The sequence below is a fragment of the Cinclus cinclus genome, chromosome 26 (assembly GCF_963662255.1).
Source record: "Cinclus cinclus chromosome 26, bCinCin1.1, whole genome shotgun sequence".
Taxonomy (NCBI): Eukaryota; Metazoa; Chordata; class Aves; order Passeriformes; family Cinclidae; genus Cinclus; species Cinclus cinclus.
This window is the reverse complement of record NC_085071.1, coordinates 5,029,889-5,049,365: the sequence shown is the minus strand read 5'-3', so window position 1 is coordinate 5,049,365 and position 19,477 is coordinate 5,029,889. Positions and strand designations below refer to the sequence as shown.

Here is a 19,477-nt window from a genome sequence, read left to right as displayed (position 1 = left end):
AACCCTGATCCCATCACATCTTCATCCCAACAAACCTTGATCCCAACAAAGCCTGATCCCATCAACCCTTGATCCCAACAACCTCTGATCCCAACAAACCTGATCCCATCAAACACTGATCCCAAGAAACCCTGATCTCATCAACCTCTGATCCTATCAAAGCCTGGTCCCAACAAACCTTGATCCCATCAACCCCTGATCCTAGCAAACCTTGATCCCATCAACCCGAGTCCAAAGAACCTGATCTCATCAACCCCTGATCCCAAAAAACCTGATCCCAACAAACCTTGATCCCATCAACCCCTGAGCCCAAAAAACCTGATCCTATCAAACCCTGATCCTGTCAACCCCTGATCCCAACTAACCCCTGATCCCAATGAACCCCATTCCCCTCTCCCCTCAGACCAACCACACTCTCTACTCCTCACACCGATTTATTTCCCTTCCTTCCTCCTTTTTACCTCACAAAAATCCTTCCCCATCCAGGCCAGTGGGGCCAGGAATGACACAACTCCTTCCTGATGTCCCCTAAAGAACCACATTCCCTTTCTCCCTGCAGATCAAACCCCCAAATACTGCACAGCGAGGATTTATTAGGTCATTATTAAGTATTTATCAGCTGGTTTCTTTCTTCGGGCTCAGAACTAAGGTGGAAACTCAGCTCTGCATCTTCAAAACATCTCAGGTAAAGGGAAAGCTGGAAAAAGTGCTTAAGCAGGGAAAAATTTGCCTGTGGAATGCCTTTGATGTAATATTTAGCTGAAATATTCCACCAAAAAAATGTGGGGGGGAAAAACGTCCTGGTTCTGGAACTGTTTTCTGATGCTATGATGAAGCCTTGAAATCAATTTATTTTTGAAGTTTATTCATTTATTTAAATTTATAATTTAATTTAGGAGACGTGTTTGCACACGTGGGGGCTGCAAGGGTTGTTTTTTGGTGTGGTTTTATTTTTTCTGTAAAACATGGAAAAATCATCTCCTGGCCAAGCTGTGGGAACATTGGGAATGGCTGGGAAGCAATTTAGGAAGGATGAGGTCACTTCCTGCCTCACCCTGGAGCTCCCACACCATTAAAAAAATGATAAATCCCATTATTCCTATTTTTCAAGTGGGATTAAGTGACTCTCCCAGGATCCAGAGGGAATCTGCTGAGGATGGGGAACCTGCAGAACTTTCCCCCAAAGTTTGCTCAGTGGGGATTAAGAGATTATTGAAGCCCAAGGGGTTAAAATCTGGGACTGATTCTGGAATTTGAGTCAGTCAGATTTTAAAATATGGAACAAACTGGGAGAAAAAAGTGGCAGAAAGCTGAAATAAAAATCAAAATTTTAAAGAAAAAAAACAAAACAAGAAAACATAAAACCAACCCCAAAACATGAAAGTCAGCAGCTAAAAAATTAAGTTGATTCACAGAAACAGAATAATGCAGGCAAATCCTTTCTTATCTCTTGCAGAAGGACACCATAAATTTCCTTTATAGTGTCACATATTTATGCCAAATATCCTCTTACACTGATTCAATTTATTCCAGGCTTGTTTCAAGAATTACACAGGATTCCAAAGCCCTGAAAAAATCTGCAGATGAAATTAAAGAAAAAAAGAACTGGGGAAAAAAACCCAAACCCTATTTATGATTTTAAGAGCTTTAAAGGGATTCAATTAAAAATATTACAAGTTGTTCTTTATTAGCATTACAAATATCACAATGTGACATTTCAGAGAGGGAACAAAAGCAAAATGGCCAAGGGCAAAATGGAAAAAAAAAAATCCATTTCCTGATGGCTCATGGCACAGGATGAGGCTCCTGGGGAAGCACAGCCCCAAAATCCCACATTTCCAGTTAAAAATCTCTCTCCATCTCTGCTTTTCCAGATTTTATTCCATTCTTTCCTCTTTCAGGATAAGGAGGAGAAGAGAGATAACACCTGGAACAGGGAGAGGGATGATCATGCTCAGGGGGAAGGGAAGGGAAAGGAAAGGGGAAGGAAAGGGGAAGGGAAGGGAAGGAAAGGAAAGGAAAGGAAAGGAAAGGAAAGGAAAGGAAAGGAAAGGAAAGGAAAGGAAAGGAAAGGAAAGGAAAGGAAAGGAAAGGAAAGGAAAGGAAAGGAAAGGAAAGGAAAGGAAAGGAAAGGAAAGGAAAGGAAAGGAAAGGAAAGGAAAGGAAAGGAAAGGAAAGTTGGTGGAAGGGTCTGTGAGGGGAGAAGGGGATGCGGAAGCAGGGACTGAACAAAGCTTTAAAGTCTGGACAAGGTTTCCCAGAGGAATTGAGGATGCCCCATCCCTGGAAGTGTCCAAGGCCAGCCTGGGATGGTGCAAGGTGTCCCTGCCCATGGAACAAGATCTTCCTTAAGTTCTTCCCAACCCAAACCACTCTGGGATTGTTTGACCTGGTCAGGGCAGGATGGGTGATGCAAAAAGGACACGAAGGAGCTGGGAGTTCCCAGAAATCCCAAAATCCAGCCAAGCTGAGCCCCCACAGGCTAACCCTGGATCCCTGGGAATGTCCAAGGCCACCTTGCAGCAAACCTGGGAGAGTGGAAGGAGCAGGATTCCTCAAGATGCCTCCCATTCCAAACCATTCTGGGATTATTTGACCTGAGGGCAGGACGGGTGATGGAAAAGGGACAAGAGGGAGCTGGGAATTCCCAGAAATCCCAAAATCCAGCCAAGCTGAGCCCCCTCAGGCTAACCCTGGATCCCTGGGAATGTCCAAGGCCACCTTGGAGGGACACTAGAAGGAGCAGGACCCAAACCAAACCATTCCAGGATTCTCTAACCAGACCTGAGGGCAGGACGGGTGATGGAAAAGGGACATGAAGGAGCTGGGAATTCCCAGAAATCCCCAAATCCAGGCAGGCTGAGCCCCCTCACCTCTGCAGACGGGCCGGTGGTCGCTCCAGGCCACGATGATGTCGCTGACTCTCTTGCAGGTGATGCTCTTGGAGCCCTGCAGGTCGTAGCCCTCGTTGCAGGAGAACTGGATGCTGGAGCCCAGCCTGGAGAGGGGACACAGGGGACATCAGCCTTGTCCTGCCTCGTGCATCCCAGGATTTGGGGCCAGAGCCACCCCCTGGCCCCGCAGGAAGGGAGGAGGGAGCAGCTCTGTCTCTGCCCCAGGTGCTGATGTCCAAATCCCAGTCTTTAGTGTCATTTCAGTGGGAATTTCATCCACAGCCCCAGGAGAGGACACGCTCAGTGCTCTTATAAAGTGAAAAAAAAAAAAAAATCTTCCTTATGAACTGCTGAGAGTTCTGCTCTTTATTCTGTGGTTTGGATTCCAAGCCTTTGCTGTTCCAGCTGCTTTGTTCACTGAGGTAACACAGTCCAGTCTGCAGCTGGGAATTCATCCCGTGGAATTCAGGGACTGCTGGGAATTCCCTTTCCTCTGCCCTCCCTCTTTTGCTGGATTTGAGGAGACTTTTTTTTTTTTTTTGTCTCCTCATTTTTGACATTTGAATTTGACAGCTTGGGATTCGGTTGGGAGAAAATTTCCACAAGCAGAACAGCCCTGGCCAGCAAAATCAGATGAAATATTGATTCCCCATGGCCACCAGCAGCTGGGGCACCCCTGCAAAGGAAAACTGGGAACTGGGAACTGGAAAGGAACAACAGCACTGGTTTAAACTTTATAAACCCCAATTAGCTGGCACCACACAGACTCAGGACAAGGAACCTCAGCCACCTCAAATTCTCTAAGGGCAGGGCCATGCTGGGGCTTGAGCTAATTTGAAAAGTAATGCTTTTTTTTTTTTTTTTTTGGCTGTTTCAGTTTTCCAGGGGAGGCATGACAGCACGCAGGGATTCTACAACCTGGATTGGGAAAGGATAAAAATACTCCAAGAGATCTTTAGAGATCCTCACGTGGAACAGCACACACGGGCAGGGTTTTACACGTGTGCTCCCAAAAGCTGGGCAGGATTTTGGGAAGGGGACGGAGCAAACAGAGCTCTACCCCACTCCAGGAGCACGCTCAGGGACACCCAGGAGCTCTGCAGCATGCACAGAACACACAGAAAATGTTCTTACCTAAAATCGTTGCCTATCCTTTTGCCTCTCTCGGGAATCCCAGGGTCTGGACACAAATTATGTCCCTGGGACACACCAACCTGAGTTACTACAAGGCAAAAAAACAGCACATACAGAGACAGAATAGCAAAAGGAACATTCTTTCAGCAGCTGTCTTGGTGGATGTAGCGAGAAAAATGGCAACTGGGAGCTCAGAAACCTCAACGTGTTCATTTTATTCTGGAGAAACAACAGCTTTGGAAACAAATATCCCGCTCAGTTTACACACCCGAGTGTTTTCTAGGAAATGCCAGCTAGGGACACAGTTTCACCTCCATTTTCCACTACTGAAATACCTCTGGAAAAAGTTGTTTGGTTGTTGGTTTTTTTGTTTGTTTTGTTTTTTTCATTTCGCTCAATGACACCAATTACAGAGCCTGTTACCTGGGATTAAAATGCCACCTGTGACCCTCCAAGCCCAGCCCAGTGTGCCAGGGAAAGAAAACAACTCCATGAAAAGCCAGGGGTGTGATCCCAGGGGGAAAAGAAACCAAGCACAGAACGAGAGGGAGAAAGGAGAGGGGAATGTGAGTCGAGGGTTTTAAAGCAAAGTCATTTAGTTGGAACATGGAAAAATTTTATGGAGTGACCCCCGATGCCAACAAACGTGAAATCCGTGGAGTGGTGACCAGAAACCTCCCAGCTCCAGCCTCTCCCCACTCCCAGCCCTCTCCAACCTGCCCGAGGCACACAGGAGGGTTCAGGGTGGGGTAACCCGGGGGGTTCCTCAGCCCTGGCACAATCCCGATTTCCAGTCTGAATTCCAGCACAGTAACAGGGGACAAAAAGGCTGATTTTGCCACGGGAATTCGATGGGACTTCATTTTCTTCGCACCCAGAAACTCCACCGCGGTTCTCAGCACTGCTGCTGAATCACTGAAACAACCCCGTTTCCATTCCATCTGTGCCTAGCACTGCATCACAAGGAAGAAAATCCCAATTTTATTGCAAACACGGTGGCCCAAAGGCCGTGGCCAGGAGGAGGGTGACACTGAGGTGACACCGGCCCGTCCCTCATGGCAGACACTCAGCAGCTGGAGCCCTGCAGGGACAGGGGGAATCCACCCAGACTGGACACACACAAAACCAAGAGCATCCAACATTTGTAAATTTGGGAATTTAGCGCGGGGGAATCCCTGGTGCATCCCCAGCTACAGCTCCTCCTACAAGGAGGGAAGGGTCGATGCTTCCCAACTTTTGCTGATCCTAAAAATATTCCAGCTTCTCCTCAGCACTGACACCTCCTCTGATGCCCTTCAAGTCCTTTTCAGGAATTTCCTTTTGAATTTGTTTTCCCTTTTTTTCCTCCCTTCCTGCCGTGCTGGAGCAGGGATTGGGATTGTCCCCACACGTCTCTGTTTTCCCACACAATGCTCTGAGCTCTCCTCCGTGCGTGTGAGGGCACAGAGACATGGATCCATGGAAAACAGCCTCCTGAGGGATAGTTTTCCCACTTTCCCATGTCCAAAACCCCTCGTTAAGCTCAGTCAGGCGAGGGAGGCAGCATCACCCAAAGCAACATCCCACATCCCTCGTTTGTTTTTTTTTTTTTATTGTTTGTTTTTTGTTTTGTTTTGTTGGGTTTTTTTTTTTTGTAGCTCCAAACTTTGCTTTGCCATTTTCACAGGCCCAGAGAATTCCAAATCACCCCCCCCGAGCTCGAAGGAAGGGATTCCACAGATTCCACTCCCACCTTCTGACAGGAAAATTTGGCAGAACGAAGTCCTCAGGTGCCACCATCCTCCTTGGGGCTCCTTCCCTCCACACCAAGGTGATGCCTATGCACAGGCAGCCCCAAACAAAGGAAAATTCACCCCAGGATGAGTGACCCAGACAGGGTTTTATGTCCCATGGCCATGTGGGAGTGAAGGGAGTGCTCAGGTTCCTGATTTTCCTCCTGTAAAACCCCCCTGACCAGATAAACCAGTAACAGCTTCCAGGGCTGCATCCCTCAGAGAGAAAAAAAAAAAAAAATCACCACATTCCCACAGCAAATTATTCCTCCCACGGTCAAAACCCCCCAGACCACCCCTTCTGTGCCCCCCAGAGTGAATCACTGCTGTCACACCCAGTGATTATTTCCCATTTCGGATAAAAACGAAGCCTGGAACTCAAAACTTTGGGAAGAAACGAGGCCCCAGATCCCCAGGAAAACACAGACCCTGGAGGAGAGTTTGCCAGTCCCCTTGCTGAGGTCTAAGCCCAGCTCATCCCTCGTTAGCTGGAGATTCATTAACACCCACAAACACGTGTAGATAGAGCAGAGAACGGGGAAGATAAAGCTGGGCAAGGGGGAGAGGGAAGATATCTCCATATCCTGGGAATCGTGGAATTTCCCTTTTAAGGAGAAAGAAAAGGAGGAGATGCAGTCGATGCTTATTTACAGAAATTTTTGTTCTGTACCTTTTGTTTTGAACACACACACACACACACAAACAGAGCAGCCCAAAGGTTATAAACTGGATTTGTCATGCTGAGAATTCCCTCAGTGCGACGTTCACCTTCCCAAAGCTTCATCCGAGCTGTGCCATTCCCAAATGAACCCTTCAAGGTTACTGGAGAAACAGCAGATCCCAAAAATTGTGACGAACTGCTCAATTGTTGTATTAAAAACTCGGGAATTCTCCCCTCCAACCATGGGATTGGTTCTCCATCCCCTCATTCTCCTGATTTTTTTTTTTTTCCCAATTTCTTTCTCCTCGTGAATTCAGTGACAGCCAGTCCAGCTTGCCACTGGGACTCACTGTTAAAAATCTTCTTTAGTTCCATCTCTTCTCACAAAAAAAGCTCACTGACAGATTCCCAAGGGACAATTTCTCGTGGAATTTCGGAACTACAAAATAAAACAGCGCCTAAAAAAACCTCTGACAAAGCCCCAAACATTTCTAAGCATGAGAAATCCAGTGAAAGGAGGTGATGCCTTCTCCTGGCAGGAGGGGTGGGAAGGACTGCAGCAGGAATTAGGTGGTTTAAAGGGTTAATCTTGTGTGCTCACACTCAGAGTAATTCCATGCAAACTTCTGGGAAAGATTACAAAAAAAACCAGGCGTGAGAGCAGGGAGATGATTTATGGGTGCAGGGCTCACCCCAGTGAGATCCTGCTGCATTTCCAGCCCCCAAAGACCCTACAGCACCGGAAAAACGAGGATTGAGTGATTCCAGAATATGGAATTATTCCAGAATGCTGACACTGACCCAGAACACTGAACATTCACAGTTTTAGCAACACCGAGTGTGAAAAGGGCACAGCCAGCTCCTGACACTGGGGGAAAAAAAAAAAAAAAAATTAAAAAAATTTAAAAATCCAATTCCAGCTGGAAACGTTCCACTGGGAGAATCCTAAACCCCAATTTCCCACCTTTGTGCTATCCCAGAACAGCTCAGAAGATGCAGGTTCACGAGCACTCCCAGAATTCCAGAATTCCCAGCCCATTTCCAGGGTGTCCCACCCCAAGCCAAGCCAAGCTCCTGTACCACAGACCCACTGTCACCTCCCCAAAATCCACAAACCCCACACTTGGCTGAGACCCACAAACTGCTCAACTCCCCCCAAAAAATGACTTTGCAAAGCAGATTTTGAGCGAGCTGGACACGCACAGAATTCCCAGACTTTCATCCAGTCATCCCCCCAGGGCCTCTCACCCAAACACCACAAAATCCACTTTGATGCTGGTTTTGGTTTGTTTGTTTGGTTTTTTTTTAAACCAAAACATCACTATTTTTTTTCCCCCCACTGTGGGAAATAAGATATTCACGTTTACGTTCTGCATTCAGTGCCAGAAACAGCCTCCAAATTATGGCCTAAAATGTAAAACTATTTCTTCTACCTGTGTTATTTGTCTCTCTGTATTATTTTCCCTCCAAAAGTGATTAAAACAAGATTTCCAAATAATTTTACTGATGGTGAGCAGTACAAGGCACTTAATTACTAATTCAAACAAACACATTCCACTACACCTCCCCCCCAAAATTCCGTATTTTAATGGATTTTTTATTTTTCCCCTGCAATAACACAAGCAGCTCTTACATCACTACATTTTGCCTCCCTTCAGCCACACAAAACACACAGATTTTAATCTCACCAGGCAATCCCAAATCCAAAACCTCTCTAAGACCTCAAGGATTTAAGTGTGAGTTCTTCCAGGGAGGATTTTAGGCCAGGTTTTAGCAAAGAGCACTCGGAAAGAAAATATTGCTGGTAGGAATAATAGAAAATAAAGCAGGGACTTGAAGGTTGGACTTGATCTTAACGATTTTAAGATTCTATGGCATAGCTTTAAGTGTTACCAAGACACACAAGAATTCCTGAATTTCTGGTACTTGAGCCAGAGCAATTAGAAATTTCTGTGGAATAGGAAAGTTTCTTTTCCCAGCCTGTGTAATTTTCTGTGATGCAGACTCAGCTCATGGAAGTTTGGGAGCACAAAGGGGGCACGGCCAACCCTGAAAATCCAGTAGGGAGCAGAGCAGATAAGGCTTTGAAAAAAAAAAGATATATTTTTTTTTTCTTTTTTTTTTTTCTGGTGCCATGTCCTTGGGAATCAGCACTTCTGCAGCTGGAAATTCCCTGTGGGAGCAGAAGGCTGCATGAGATAGGGATAATGAGGACTGTGAACCCTGCTCCTGATGGAGAGCAGGGCATGGGGAAGGAGCTGGAGGCTCAGGTGGGGGGTGACAAGGACCCTGAATATAAATAACTATTATTATTTATATATAATTAATAATATAGATACAATAAATGGAATGGGGCCACCATCCCCATTCCCATTATTCCAGCTTAACAACCTCCAGCCTGAGCTGTCCTCCATCAGCAGGATGAGATTTGAGATCCCAAGAGGCTGAAGTGGCAGCTCTGAGCCCCTGGGACAGGATAAAGCAGGCAGAGGGAACAAATTCCTCTTTTTTCTCCTCAGAAGTGCAGCAGGACCGGGAGAGGGCAGGATCTGCAGGAAAGGGAAGTGCAGGTGCAGCCTCAGCACATTAAAAATGGGTCAAACTCATCCAAAGGCCATTCCCAGGAAGGAGAAATGGGAATTCTGTGCACTGTTAATGCCAGAATACTTCATTATCCAACGACTTCGGCGCTCCCTTCCCCACATTCCCCAAAATCCAGGACCCCACACCCCACTCCAAACACATCCCTCTGTCTCCACACCGAGCCAGGGGGATTTTCCAACTGCATTTCCCACTCAGTTAAGAGCACTGGGATGTTCATTCCAATTCAATTCTTCCTGGCAAGGAATGCTGGAACAGTGTGGATGCAGAGTTTTCCTTTAAAATGGAATTATTTCCCCCTGGACATGCCCCCAGTGTTTTCTGCTCTGCAGATTCTGGGCTGTTTTTTTTTTTGGTTTTTTTTTTTTTTTATGTTGTTGGGTTTTTTTGCTCCCCCAAATAAACCCCCAGAGATTCTAAAAAATTCTCCTGGGAGCTGGGAGGGAAACCCTCCTTCCAGACAGACACTGAGCCGTGATTCAGATCCAGTGCGTTCGTTTTTCTGAATTTTGTACGCAAAATGAGATGTGCAAAGCGCTCCTCTCTGATGGGGGTAATGGGCTATGCAACAAAACGAGCAATTCCAGCCTCTCCCCTAAAAATCCATTTGGAAAAATGCTACATCCTGCTTCCCGTTTGAATCCATATAAAATATTAACTCCCAGTCAGGTCCCTCCTGTTTCGTTTCAGTCACCGCACGAACCCGAGACTCAGAGACAAAAACCACAGTTTTTGCTCCTGATTTGGGAAGAACCTGATGGAAAAAAGGAAGGATTTCCCACCTGCCAGAGGGAGGCACAGCAGTGACCCCAGAAGTTCTGCCCCTGACACACCAACCACTAAACACAGCCTGAAAAATCAGCATTGCAAACCCAGCATTACCAATTTTCTGCAGGGAAAACGAAATAAAACTCAAATAGAAAATGAAAGACGCTGCTACTGCCTCTGTAAATTTTCTAATATTTTTTTTTTAATGTTGTTCCTTATCCCCGCTCCTTATTTACAGCGATATTACATCGATCTCATTCCCAAAATTCTTTGCTTTCCCCACTAAAAGGAGCCCAAAGCCACAAGCCTGGAGCACAGAATCAACCAAATGCACAAACTCCAGCCCCCTGCACCCCTTCCAGGAGTTAGTAAATGCTTTGTGAACAGAGCACTGGCAGGAGGGAGTGATGCAGAAATGCAGAGGGAAGAGAGGGAAAAGCACCCAAACTTGTTTTAGAGATTACTGGAAAGTCCAATGAAATGTTCCAGGAGATTGTTATCAAAAAGACAGAGAAGGAAGATCCAAAAAAACTTACACACAGATGTCTTCTGGTTGTTGTCCTTGCTGGGCATGAGCTTCACCCCTCTGGATTTCAGCTCCATCTGCTTCTTGACTGCAGGGGTGGGAAACAAAGGAAAGATGAGGGAGAGGTTTAGCTGAGCTTCAGGGATTTTGGAAGTTTTCATTTTAAAAAGAAAAATGTGGATCACCCACATCCTGCATCTTTCCCTTTGGGGTCACCTGGCTTATCCTGAGCCCTCAAAACCAGCAGGGATTTGTTTTCCATGTTAGGGCATTGGAGAGCTTTAATTTTCAAAATAAAATTGGGGTCCAACCCCTTCCCATCCCTCTGTAAGCCACTAAAAGTGGGAGACAGGCAAAAGGGAAGCTCTGAGGAAATCCAGGGATGCTGAGAGGAAAATGCTGAGCTGTTTCCCCCCAGTTTTTCTGCTGCAGGAATTTATCCCATGAATCCATTATACAGAAGAGCCATTCCAGAGGAGCACTCCTAACCCAAAATCTGCAGAGCTCGTGTGAATAAGAGGCAGGAAAAGGCAGGGGAAAAAGCAGGGAAAATAAAATTAAAGCCTATTTATTGGCAAAGTGAAATATCAGCTTGGAGCCCAACACCACCTGGGAGACTCCTCCCAAAGTGTGACCCTTCCCTCCCTGCTCCAAACCTCCATGGAAAGAGGAGAAAAACCGGGAAAGGGAACAAGAATTCCATCCATCTCCAAGAGCTCCTTCCTTCCCCAGCAGGCAGCTCCCCACACCAGGGAGCAGCAATTTGTTTTTCTGTTCTGCACTTGGCTGCTGCTGCTCCGAGGGTTTGGCACAAACCCCACCTGGCAGAACCATCTGGGAGCAGCAAAACACCTGGATTTGGGATCATTCCAGCCTCCACAGCAGGAACTGGGATAACCCAGCCTCCACTGGCAGGAACTGGGATAACTCAGCCTCCACAGCAGGAACTGGGATAACCCAGCCTCCACTGGCAGGAACTGGGATAACTCAGCCTCCACTGGCAGGAACTGGGATAACCCAGCCTCCACTGCAGGAATTGGGATAACCCAGCCTCCACTGGCAGGAACTGGGATAACCCAGCCTCCACAGCAGGAACTGGGATAACCCAGCCTCCACTGCAGGAATTGGGATAACCCAGCCTCCACTGCAGGAATTGGGATAACCCAGCCTCCACTGGCAGGAACTGGGATAACCCAGCCTCCACTGGCAGGAACTGGGATAACCCAGCCTCCACTGCAGGAATTGGGATAACCCAGCCTCCACAGCAGGAACTGGGATAACCCAGCCTCCACTGCAGGAACTGGGATAACCCAGCCTCCACTGGCAGGAATTGGGATAACCCAGCCTCCACTGCAGGAATTGGGATAACCCAGCCTCCACAGCAGGAACTGGGATAACCCAGCCTCCACTGGCAGGAACTGGGATAACCCAGCCTCCACTGCAGGAATTGGGATAACCCAGCCTCCACTGCAGGAATTGGGATAACCCAGCCTCCACTGGCAGGAATTGGGATAACCCAGCCTCCACTGCAGGAATTGGGATAACCCAGCCTCCACTGGCAGGAACTGGGATAACCCAGCCTCCACTGGCAGGAACTGGGATAACCCAGCCTCCACTGCAGGAATTGGGATAACCCAGCCTCCACTGCAGGAATTGGGATAACCCAGCCTCCACTGGCAGGAATTGGGATAACCCAGCCTCCACTGGCAGGAACTGGGATAACCCAGCCTCCACTGGCAGGAATTGGGATAACCCAGCCTCCACTGCAGGAACTGGGATAACCCAGCCTCCACTGCAGGAACTGGACACCAGTGCCCAAATCCCTTTCTGGGAGCCCTTTCCTGACAGTCCAGCTCTCATCCATGGAGAAACCCAGCCCATCTCCCACTTCAAACCCTTCTCCCGTGCTCTTCATCTTGTCATTCTTTCATCCCTAAATTAGCACGTTCCTAAGACAAAGCTGTCAAGAAAAATTACCCATGTAACTAACGAGGGGCTCTGCAGTCGTGCTGGGGGGTTTTTTTGGGTTTAAAAAAGCCCTGTTTGGAACAGCTGCTGCAGGAGTTTCAGACAGGGAGAGGCTCCTTGAAGCTCACCTGAGGTGCTGCTTTTAGGGAGATGCTTTTCACTCATCATTTCCTCACAGCTTTTGGCTTTCTCTTTAAATAAAGCAGCAATAACTTCAAACTCATGGCTGCATTAGCTGGAAAATATTCATGAGGAAAAGCTGCTGCTGCTCCTGTCTTCCTCACCAGCTTCAATCTGTTCAGGGCAGCTGCCTTCTTTTATTAATTTAAGAAGGGAAAACTAATTAACAGCAGGCTGCTGTCAAAGCAAATCGAATTCTTTGTTGCTTTTTACTCCAAATTCACCTGCAAGTGCAGCAAGAGGGAAAAAAAAGCAGCAGGTTTTGGGATAAGGGTCCACGTGGATGGATGGGAATCATGGGATATTTCCAGCCTGATCGCAAAGTTTTTAATAAATGTGTTATCAGTGAGTCAAAAAAAAAAGGACTTGGGGCTACCAAAACTCACATTTTTGGGGTAAAAATCAATTTCTGCATCAAATAAAATAGTGACAGACCATCCCGCAGTGACTCTCCAGCTTCTTCCAAGCAAACACAGGGACAACCCCCCAGTCCCAGCCCAACATTCCCTCGCAGGCAATAAAACCCAGGCAATTCCAAGTTTCCAAGGCTGAATTTTGAGTTTGATTTGAATTTCCAAATATGTGGCTTGGGGCTCTGCAGTCTCCGTGGTTGTGCTTTGGGGCACGATCAGGGATGGAGCAGCTTTATCAAATAATCCCCATTTTTGTATTCTCCACAGCTTCCCACTGCACATCCCGTTATCCAGCCCCCAGGGAATGTTTCCACTCTCCACACAAACAAAAGCTCAGCTCGGATGATTTGTGCACCATAAAGGGAATTTAGAGGCCAAGCAAAGCTTCCCAAGCATTGGTGAACCCCAGCAGAGCTGATGGTGGCACCATGGATGGGATGAGACATCCTTGGAAAAGTCATTTTTCCATTAGGACACAACAACCTGCAGGGATTTCCCCAGTGCTGAACATTCCCAAATCCAGCAGAAGGCAGTGGGAGGTGGAATGAGAAGAATTTTAAGGTCTCTTCCAACCCAAACCATTCCAGGATTCTCTGGCACGGAGAATTCATAATTTGGATAAACCCAGGTCTGGAAACTTTTCAGGGAACACATTTTTAACCAAGGTTCTCCCAGAGCCATCCCAGCCAGATCCCATCCAACAATCATCCACCTCTAACCCCATCCAGATGGAAAACCTGGATCCCAAACCCCGCAGCAATGGGAACAAGCACCAGACACTCAACACCGAGCACCAATCCCAAAATTCAGAGCCCTGAGCTGCATTCCCAGGAAACATCTCCTCCCCTAATTGCATCGTGTTCCTTTCCAGGAGAATTGATAAAGATAAATTGGTGAAGATAAATTGATAAAGAGGGATCACTGCATCCTCTCCTCCTCATCCTTCATTTTGGAGCCCTAATGATGGAAGTCAGACTTTACAAATGACTCCATTTAGATCAGAACCAGGCACAGTGAAGCACCGCTTGTTTTATGTTTTTTCTTTTTTTTTTTTTTTTTTAATTAAATAAATAAGACTAACTCTCCCACTCCCTGTCCTCAAAAATCCAGCATTTGAAAATCTACTTTGTTTGTAAATTGGAATGTGGAGCGGTACTACAAAGGGCTGTGTCAGGATAATTGGATGAACAGAAACTCCTGATTTCTGGAGGGTTTTGCTGCTCTCCCGCATCCAACAGATCTAATGGAATACTCAGCATCCTGTCAGATTTGAGAGATGACATTACAAAGCTCTGCCAGCATGGCAGGCAGGCCGGGCTGTTTCTTTTAAACCACTTCGTGTTGCTCTAAATGAGAATTTAATCAGACATTTATTTATTTTTAATTTGGAAAAACAGCGATTCAGCAACAACGACAGGAAAAATCTATTCCGTGAAGCTCTGTTCTCCTTGCTGGGGGAATTGCTGTGAAATCCAGATCCTGCCTGCACCCCTCCCTCCTGCTGGGATGGTTCAGCAGCCCCCGGGATACAGCAGGATGCTCACAGGGGTTCTTGGAGGTAAAGAGAAATCCCCTCAAATACAACTCTTTGGAAAAATTCCTCTTCTGGCAGCCTGAGCAATGGATCTTTAGGAACCAGGATTGCCCAGGAGACTCCACAGGCCACATGGCAGGAGCTGAAAATCCCTTTGGGACCCAAGGATGGGATCCCAAGGGATGAGCAGCGGGAGATCCAAGATGAGAAATGGAAGATCCAAGATGAGGAAGGAAAGATGAAAAGGGGAAGGTTGAAAATGAGGAGGAGAAGATCCAGGATGAGGAAAGGGAGATCTAAGATGAAAAAGAGAAGATCCAAGAAGAGGAATGAGAGGTAACAATGAAGAGTGGAAGACCCAGGATGAAAAGGAGAAGATCCAAGGACAGGAATGAGAGATAAGGACGAAGAGTGGAAAATCCAGGATAAAGAGTAGAAGATCCAGGATGAGAAATGGAAGATCCAGGATGAGAAATGGAAGATCCAGGATGAGGAGTGGGAGGTCCAGGGTGAGGAGTGGGAAATCCAGGATCGGAAATGGAAGATCCAGGGTGAGGAGTGGGAGATCCAGGATCGGAAATGGAAGATCCAGGGTGAGGAGTGGGAGATCCAGGATGAGGAGTGGGAGATCCATGATCAGAAATGGAAGATCCAGGGTGAGGAGTGGGAGATCCAGGATCGGAAATGGAAGATCCAGGATGAGGAGTGGGAGATCCAGGATCGGAAATGGAAGATCCAGGGTGAGGAGTGGGAGATCCAGGATGAGGAGTGGGAGATCCAGGATGAGGAGTGGGAGATCCATGATCAGAAATGGAAGATCCAGGGTGAGGAGTGGGAGATCCAGGATCGGAAATGGAAGATCCAGGATGAGGAGTGGGAGATCCAGGATCGGAAATGGAAGATCCAGGATGAGGAGTGGGAGATCCAGGATTGGAAATGGAAGATCCAGGGTGAGGAGTGGGAGATCCAGGATCGGAAATGGAAGATCCAGGATGAGGAGTGGGAGATCCAGGATTGGAAATAGAAGATCCAGGATGAGGAGTGGGAGATCCATGATCAGAAATGGAAGATCCAGGATGAGGAGTGGGAGATCCAGGGTGAGGAGTAGGAGATCCAGGGTGAGGAGTGGGAGATCCAGGATGAGGAGTGGGAGATCCAGGCTGAGGAGTGGGAGATACAGGATGAGGAGTGGGAGATCCAGGATGAAGAAGGGAAGATCTGTCCCAGCTGAAGCCTGTCCATGGACAGATCCGTAGATCAAAGCCATGGATGGGGCTGGGAGCACCATGGGATACTGGGAGGTCGCTGCCCACGGAAGAGGTGGAACTGGACGGGATTTAAGGTCCCTGCCAACCAAACCATTCCAAGAGCCCATGACACCCTCCCAAAGCCATTTCTGCGTCTCCCATGTGCAGCAGAGTCCTGTGCCAGGGCTGGAGCTCATCCCATTTATCTTCCACCCGGAGGGAAGGGAAGCAGCCGGGGCGGGGAGATCGATAAAAGCTGCAATTATGTGTTGGTAACAATCAGCTCCAGAGCAATTAGGGAGCCAAGTTCTGCTATAAAATATGTGCAGAGAGGGGCAGCAGCAGCCAGGGCAGCGTTCCCATCTCAAATTCCAGCCCTGCATTTCCACCCCTCTGACAGGGGGGACAGGGGACACCTCAGGTCCTGCCACCTCACCTGATTAAAGCACTCCAATATTATTTTCTTCCACCTTTTTGGAGGAGGCAAGATGAGGAGGAAATTTTTTTTAAAAAAAATTCCTGCGCATGGATTTCCCCCAGTCCCTTTGATTTCCTTACACGGGGAATGAGGAAAAAGCATTTGCAAAAATCAAGATTCACCTTAATGAAAAGGGAAGGGGGAAATATTTAACTCTCAGAGGAAGGGAATGAAACGAATTTGCTGTATTCAACAACAACAACAAAAAAAACCACCTCTCCACAGCCTGATTGCATCTAACCTTGCTTTTACATTCCTAAAGTGATTTCCAAATGAGGGCACGGATTAGGGAGAGCAGAGAGGGAACAGAAGGAGAAGGTGTTCTGCAAAACTCGGGATCAATTTAAACAAGCTGGGAGGGAAATTGTTTTCTTATAGATTATCAGCAAAGCCAGACCCCGTCCCAGAGGACACAGGGGGTTCATAAATGATGTACAGACACGTCTTTGGCAAAGAGACAGAAAATTGGAGCCATCCTAAAGCCTCCCTTCCTTCTCCTTCCTTCATCCTGATTCAGCTCTCCTGATGAAAAATGCATTTCAGCTGCTGTGCTTCCCGTGGAATTACACGGCCTGTTTTGTAGGGATTTATCTCCAGTGAAATATTTATGGCCAGGCCAGGTTGTGGAAAGGGTTACAGGGAGGTTTTTAAGGTATCAGCATCTCGTGTCCCACAGATCCCACTGCCTGCAGACACCTTCCCTTCATCCCTGGCAATTTTCACTGCTTGGCTGCTTGTTTTGCTCTTTTTTTTTTTTTTTTAAGTATTGAAAGGTAGAAAAAAGCTGCCAAACTCCACAAAAACCAACAGGAAAAACGAGGGCAGGTCCCCTCTGGCAGCTGGGCTGAGGTCCTGCCTCGATTCCAGCTCTGGAATGGGGAGTTCAGTTCGTTTTTAAACACTCAATCCCCAGTTCATTCCCTCTGCCAAGGAGAACCCCGTGACATTTATCTAATCAGGGGGCATTAGAACACTCATCCTGACTTTTCTGGGGAGGGAGAAGGGCTGACTCAGACAGGTGATCTGGAGAAAGCACAATCCTGACAGCCAGGGAAAAGGCATCCAAAGGGAAGCTGCATTTCCCAGGCGTTTGTGCTGCACAGCAACAACAAAAGGTTGGTTTGGTTTTTTATTTCCTTGCAATTTGAAGTAATTTACAGGTTCAAGGAAAGCAGGGAAGTTAAATAACGATGTGGTTCATGCGTTGAGGCCATGCCAGCACTAAGAACAACCTGGGAGCATCCAAACGGGGCAGCTTTGCAGATTTATCCAAGGGAAATCAAATCCTCTACCCTTGACTCCTCTCCAGGGCTTTTTCACAGCAAAATCCTCTTGAGAGGAAACCTGCAGAGTTCCCCTGAGCCCAGCCTTGGGAGGGGACTCAAAGCCATTCCTGCTCCTTCCCCTCTGCTGGATCCTGCCTCCAGAGCCAGCAGCACCCACAACGTCCTCCAAAGGTGGGAACACTTCCAAGGAATCCACTCAATCCATCCTGGTCCCGCTCTGCTCCCACCAGGAGCTGCCACAGCCTCGGAGCAGCAACTTCACTGCCAAAGGATCTCCTGTCCCTCAGCAGCACCTGAACATCCCAAGCCTGAAATCTTTTTATCCTGATCCTGAGCTCTCCCCTGTGAGTGTGGGGAGAGGCTGGGATGGAATTCCCAGAGAAGCTGTGGGTGCCCCTGGATCCCTGGAAGTGTCCAAGGCCAGGCTGGATGGGGCTTGGAGCAACCTGGGATGCTCCAAGGTGTCCTTGCCCATGACACTGGATTGGTTTCAAGGTCCCTCCCAAACCAGTCTGGGTTTTTCTAGGAAATACAATTTGGGGGATTTCAGCTGGAAAATGAAGAGAGCAGGATCATGCAGGGATCAGCTGTGGATTCCCGGGAAAGCTGGGATGGGGGAGCCAGGCAAGGGCATTTATTTCCTTCTGTCTTTACCTTGGTACTGGGCACTGAAGCCCTTCTGCCTGTGGTTGCCATCGGAGGTGAAGTGGAGCCGCAGCCAATTTTTACTGCTGATCACAGGGGCAGGCAAATTCATCCCCGTGAACCTGCAAGAGACCAAACAGCACAGCCAGGTCAGGAGCTGGGAGTGACACCCCAAAGCCGCCTCTCCAGGCCATCCTCCTCCCCCTGGAATTTGGGAACAACTCCGTGGGTACCACACACCCAAGGAGAGCTCCCTCCCCACTCCAGGGGTGTTCCCAGCCTCACGTTCCTGCTGGGATTCCCATCTGAGAGCCCCATCTCTGTAATTACAGAGGTTTCCATTCCTTTTTCCAAAGCAAAGAACATTTCCAGGCTTGTTCAGTTCCTCTCTTCACGTTTGGTTAAACCCACTACAAAAAAACTCTGTTCGTTTTAACTCGGGGAGGGAAAGGATGGCAAGAATCTATTTTTTATTTTATTTATGGCCGATCCCAACCTGAGGAAGATTCCAGTCAGCAAATGAGGTGGGCAGCTCCAGAGCCCAGCAGCAACTCTTCATATCTGTTTATAATTTTATTTCCTTTTAAAATATGATGCTGTTTTCTTCATTTAACTCCAGCTCACAATTCCTGGCTGAGTTCTGTCCCAAGACAAGTTTTAGACTGGAACATTTCTCCCAAGTCACAGCACTTGGACTGAGGTCCACAATGGTGACATTCACCATGATGGGGACACCAAAACTCTCATGGAACCCTGTTCCTGTTAGTGAAAGTTAATTCTTTTAATCCCAAATTATCACTTATTTAAAAATCACTGCAATTTCAACACCCGTTATTGGCATTCCAACACCTTTTATTGACATCCAACACCTTTTATTGCAATCCCAACTTCCATTTTTGGCATTCCAACACCCCCTGCTTCTTTTCTTTTAATGAAGACAAAAGGATCCTGGGAGTCTGTTCCATCCGGAGGGTAATTCAGATTTGATTATTAAACGGTTTTTAGCAGCAGATCTGACAGCCCGTGGAGCATCTGAAGGGTCCTTCAGTCACCCAGCCCATCCAGAGGTGACCTCAGCTCCTCCAAGTGGGAGCCAGGCTGGAATTAGCAGCGTTAATTAATGGCAGAGGGGCTGCCCTGTGCTCCCTGCCCCTTAATGAGCTCGCAGGGTGATTAGTGCATAACTAAAGCATCTCTGCCACCTACAGTACAATCCCAACTCTGGATTATCCCGTGCCTGGATCCTCTGAGATGTTTTAAATCCGGGTTTTAAGGCTGTTCCCAGTAATTCTCCATGGATCATTCCCATCCCTGCTCCCCAGCCCTTCCAGGAGGACGAGGTGCTGCAGAAATGGATCCTCTGGGGCTTT

General features: G+C 47.5%; 1 protein-coding gene across 1 annotated transcript in view; it reads right to left on the bottom strand.

Annotated features, from left to right (window-relative positions):
- The window catches only part of CSMD2 (CUB and Sushi multiple domains 2), a 272,370-nt gene that overhangs the window by 128,509 nt on the left and 124,384 nt on the right, over window positions 1-19,477 (bottom strand). The window contains exons 6-9 of the mRNA XM_062508842.1: window positions 18,117-18,229; window positions 10,367-10,444; window positions 4,029-4,116; window positions 2,874-2,998 (exon numbers count right to left, since the gene is read on the bottom strand). Coding sequence (XP_062364826.1) covers window positions 2,874-2,998; window positions 4,029-4,116; window positions 10,367-10,444; window positions 18,117-18,229 — 404 coding nt within the window. The remainder of the gene's footprint in view (window positions 1-2,873; window positions 2,999-4,028; window positions 4,117-10,366; window positions 10,445-18,116; window positions 18,230-19,477) is intronic.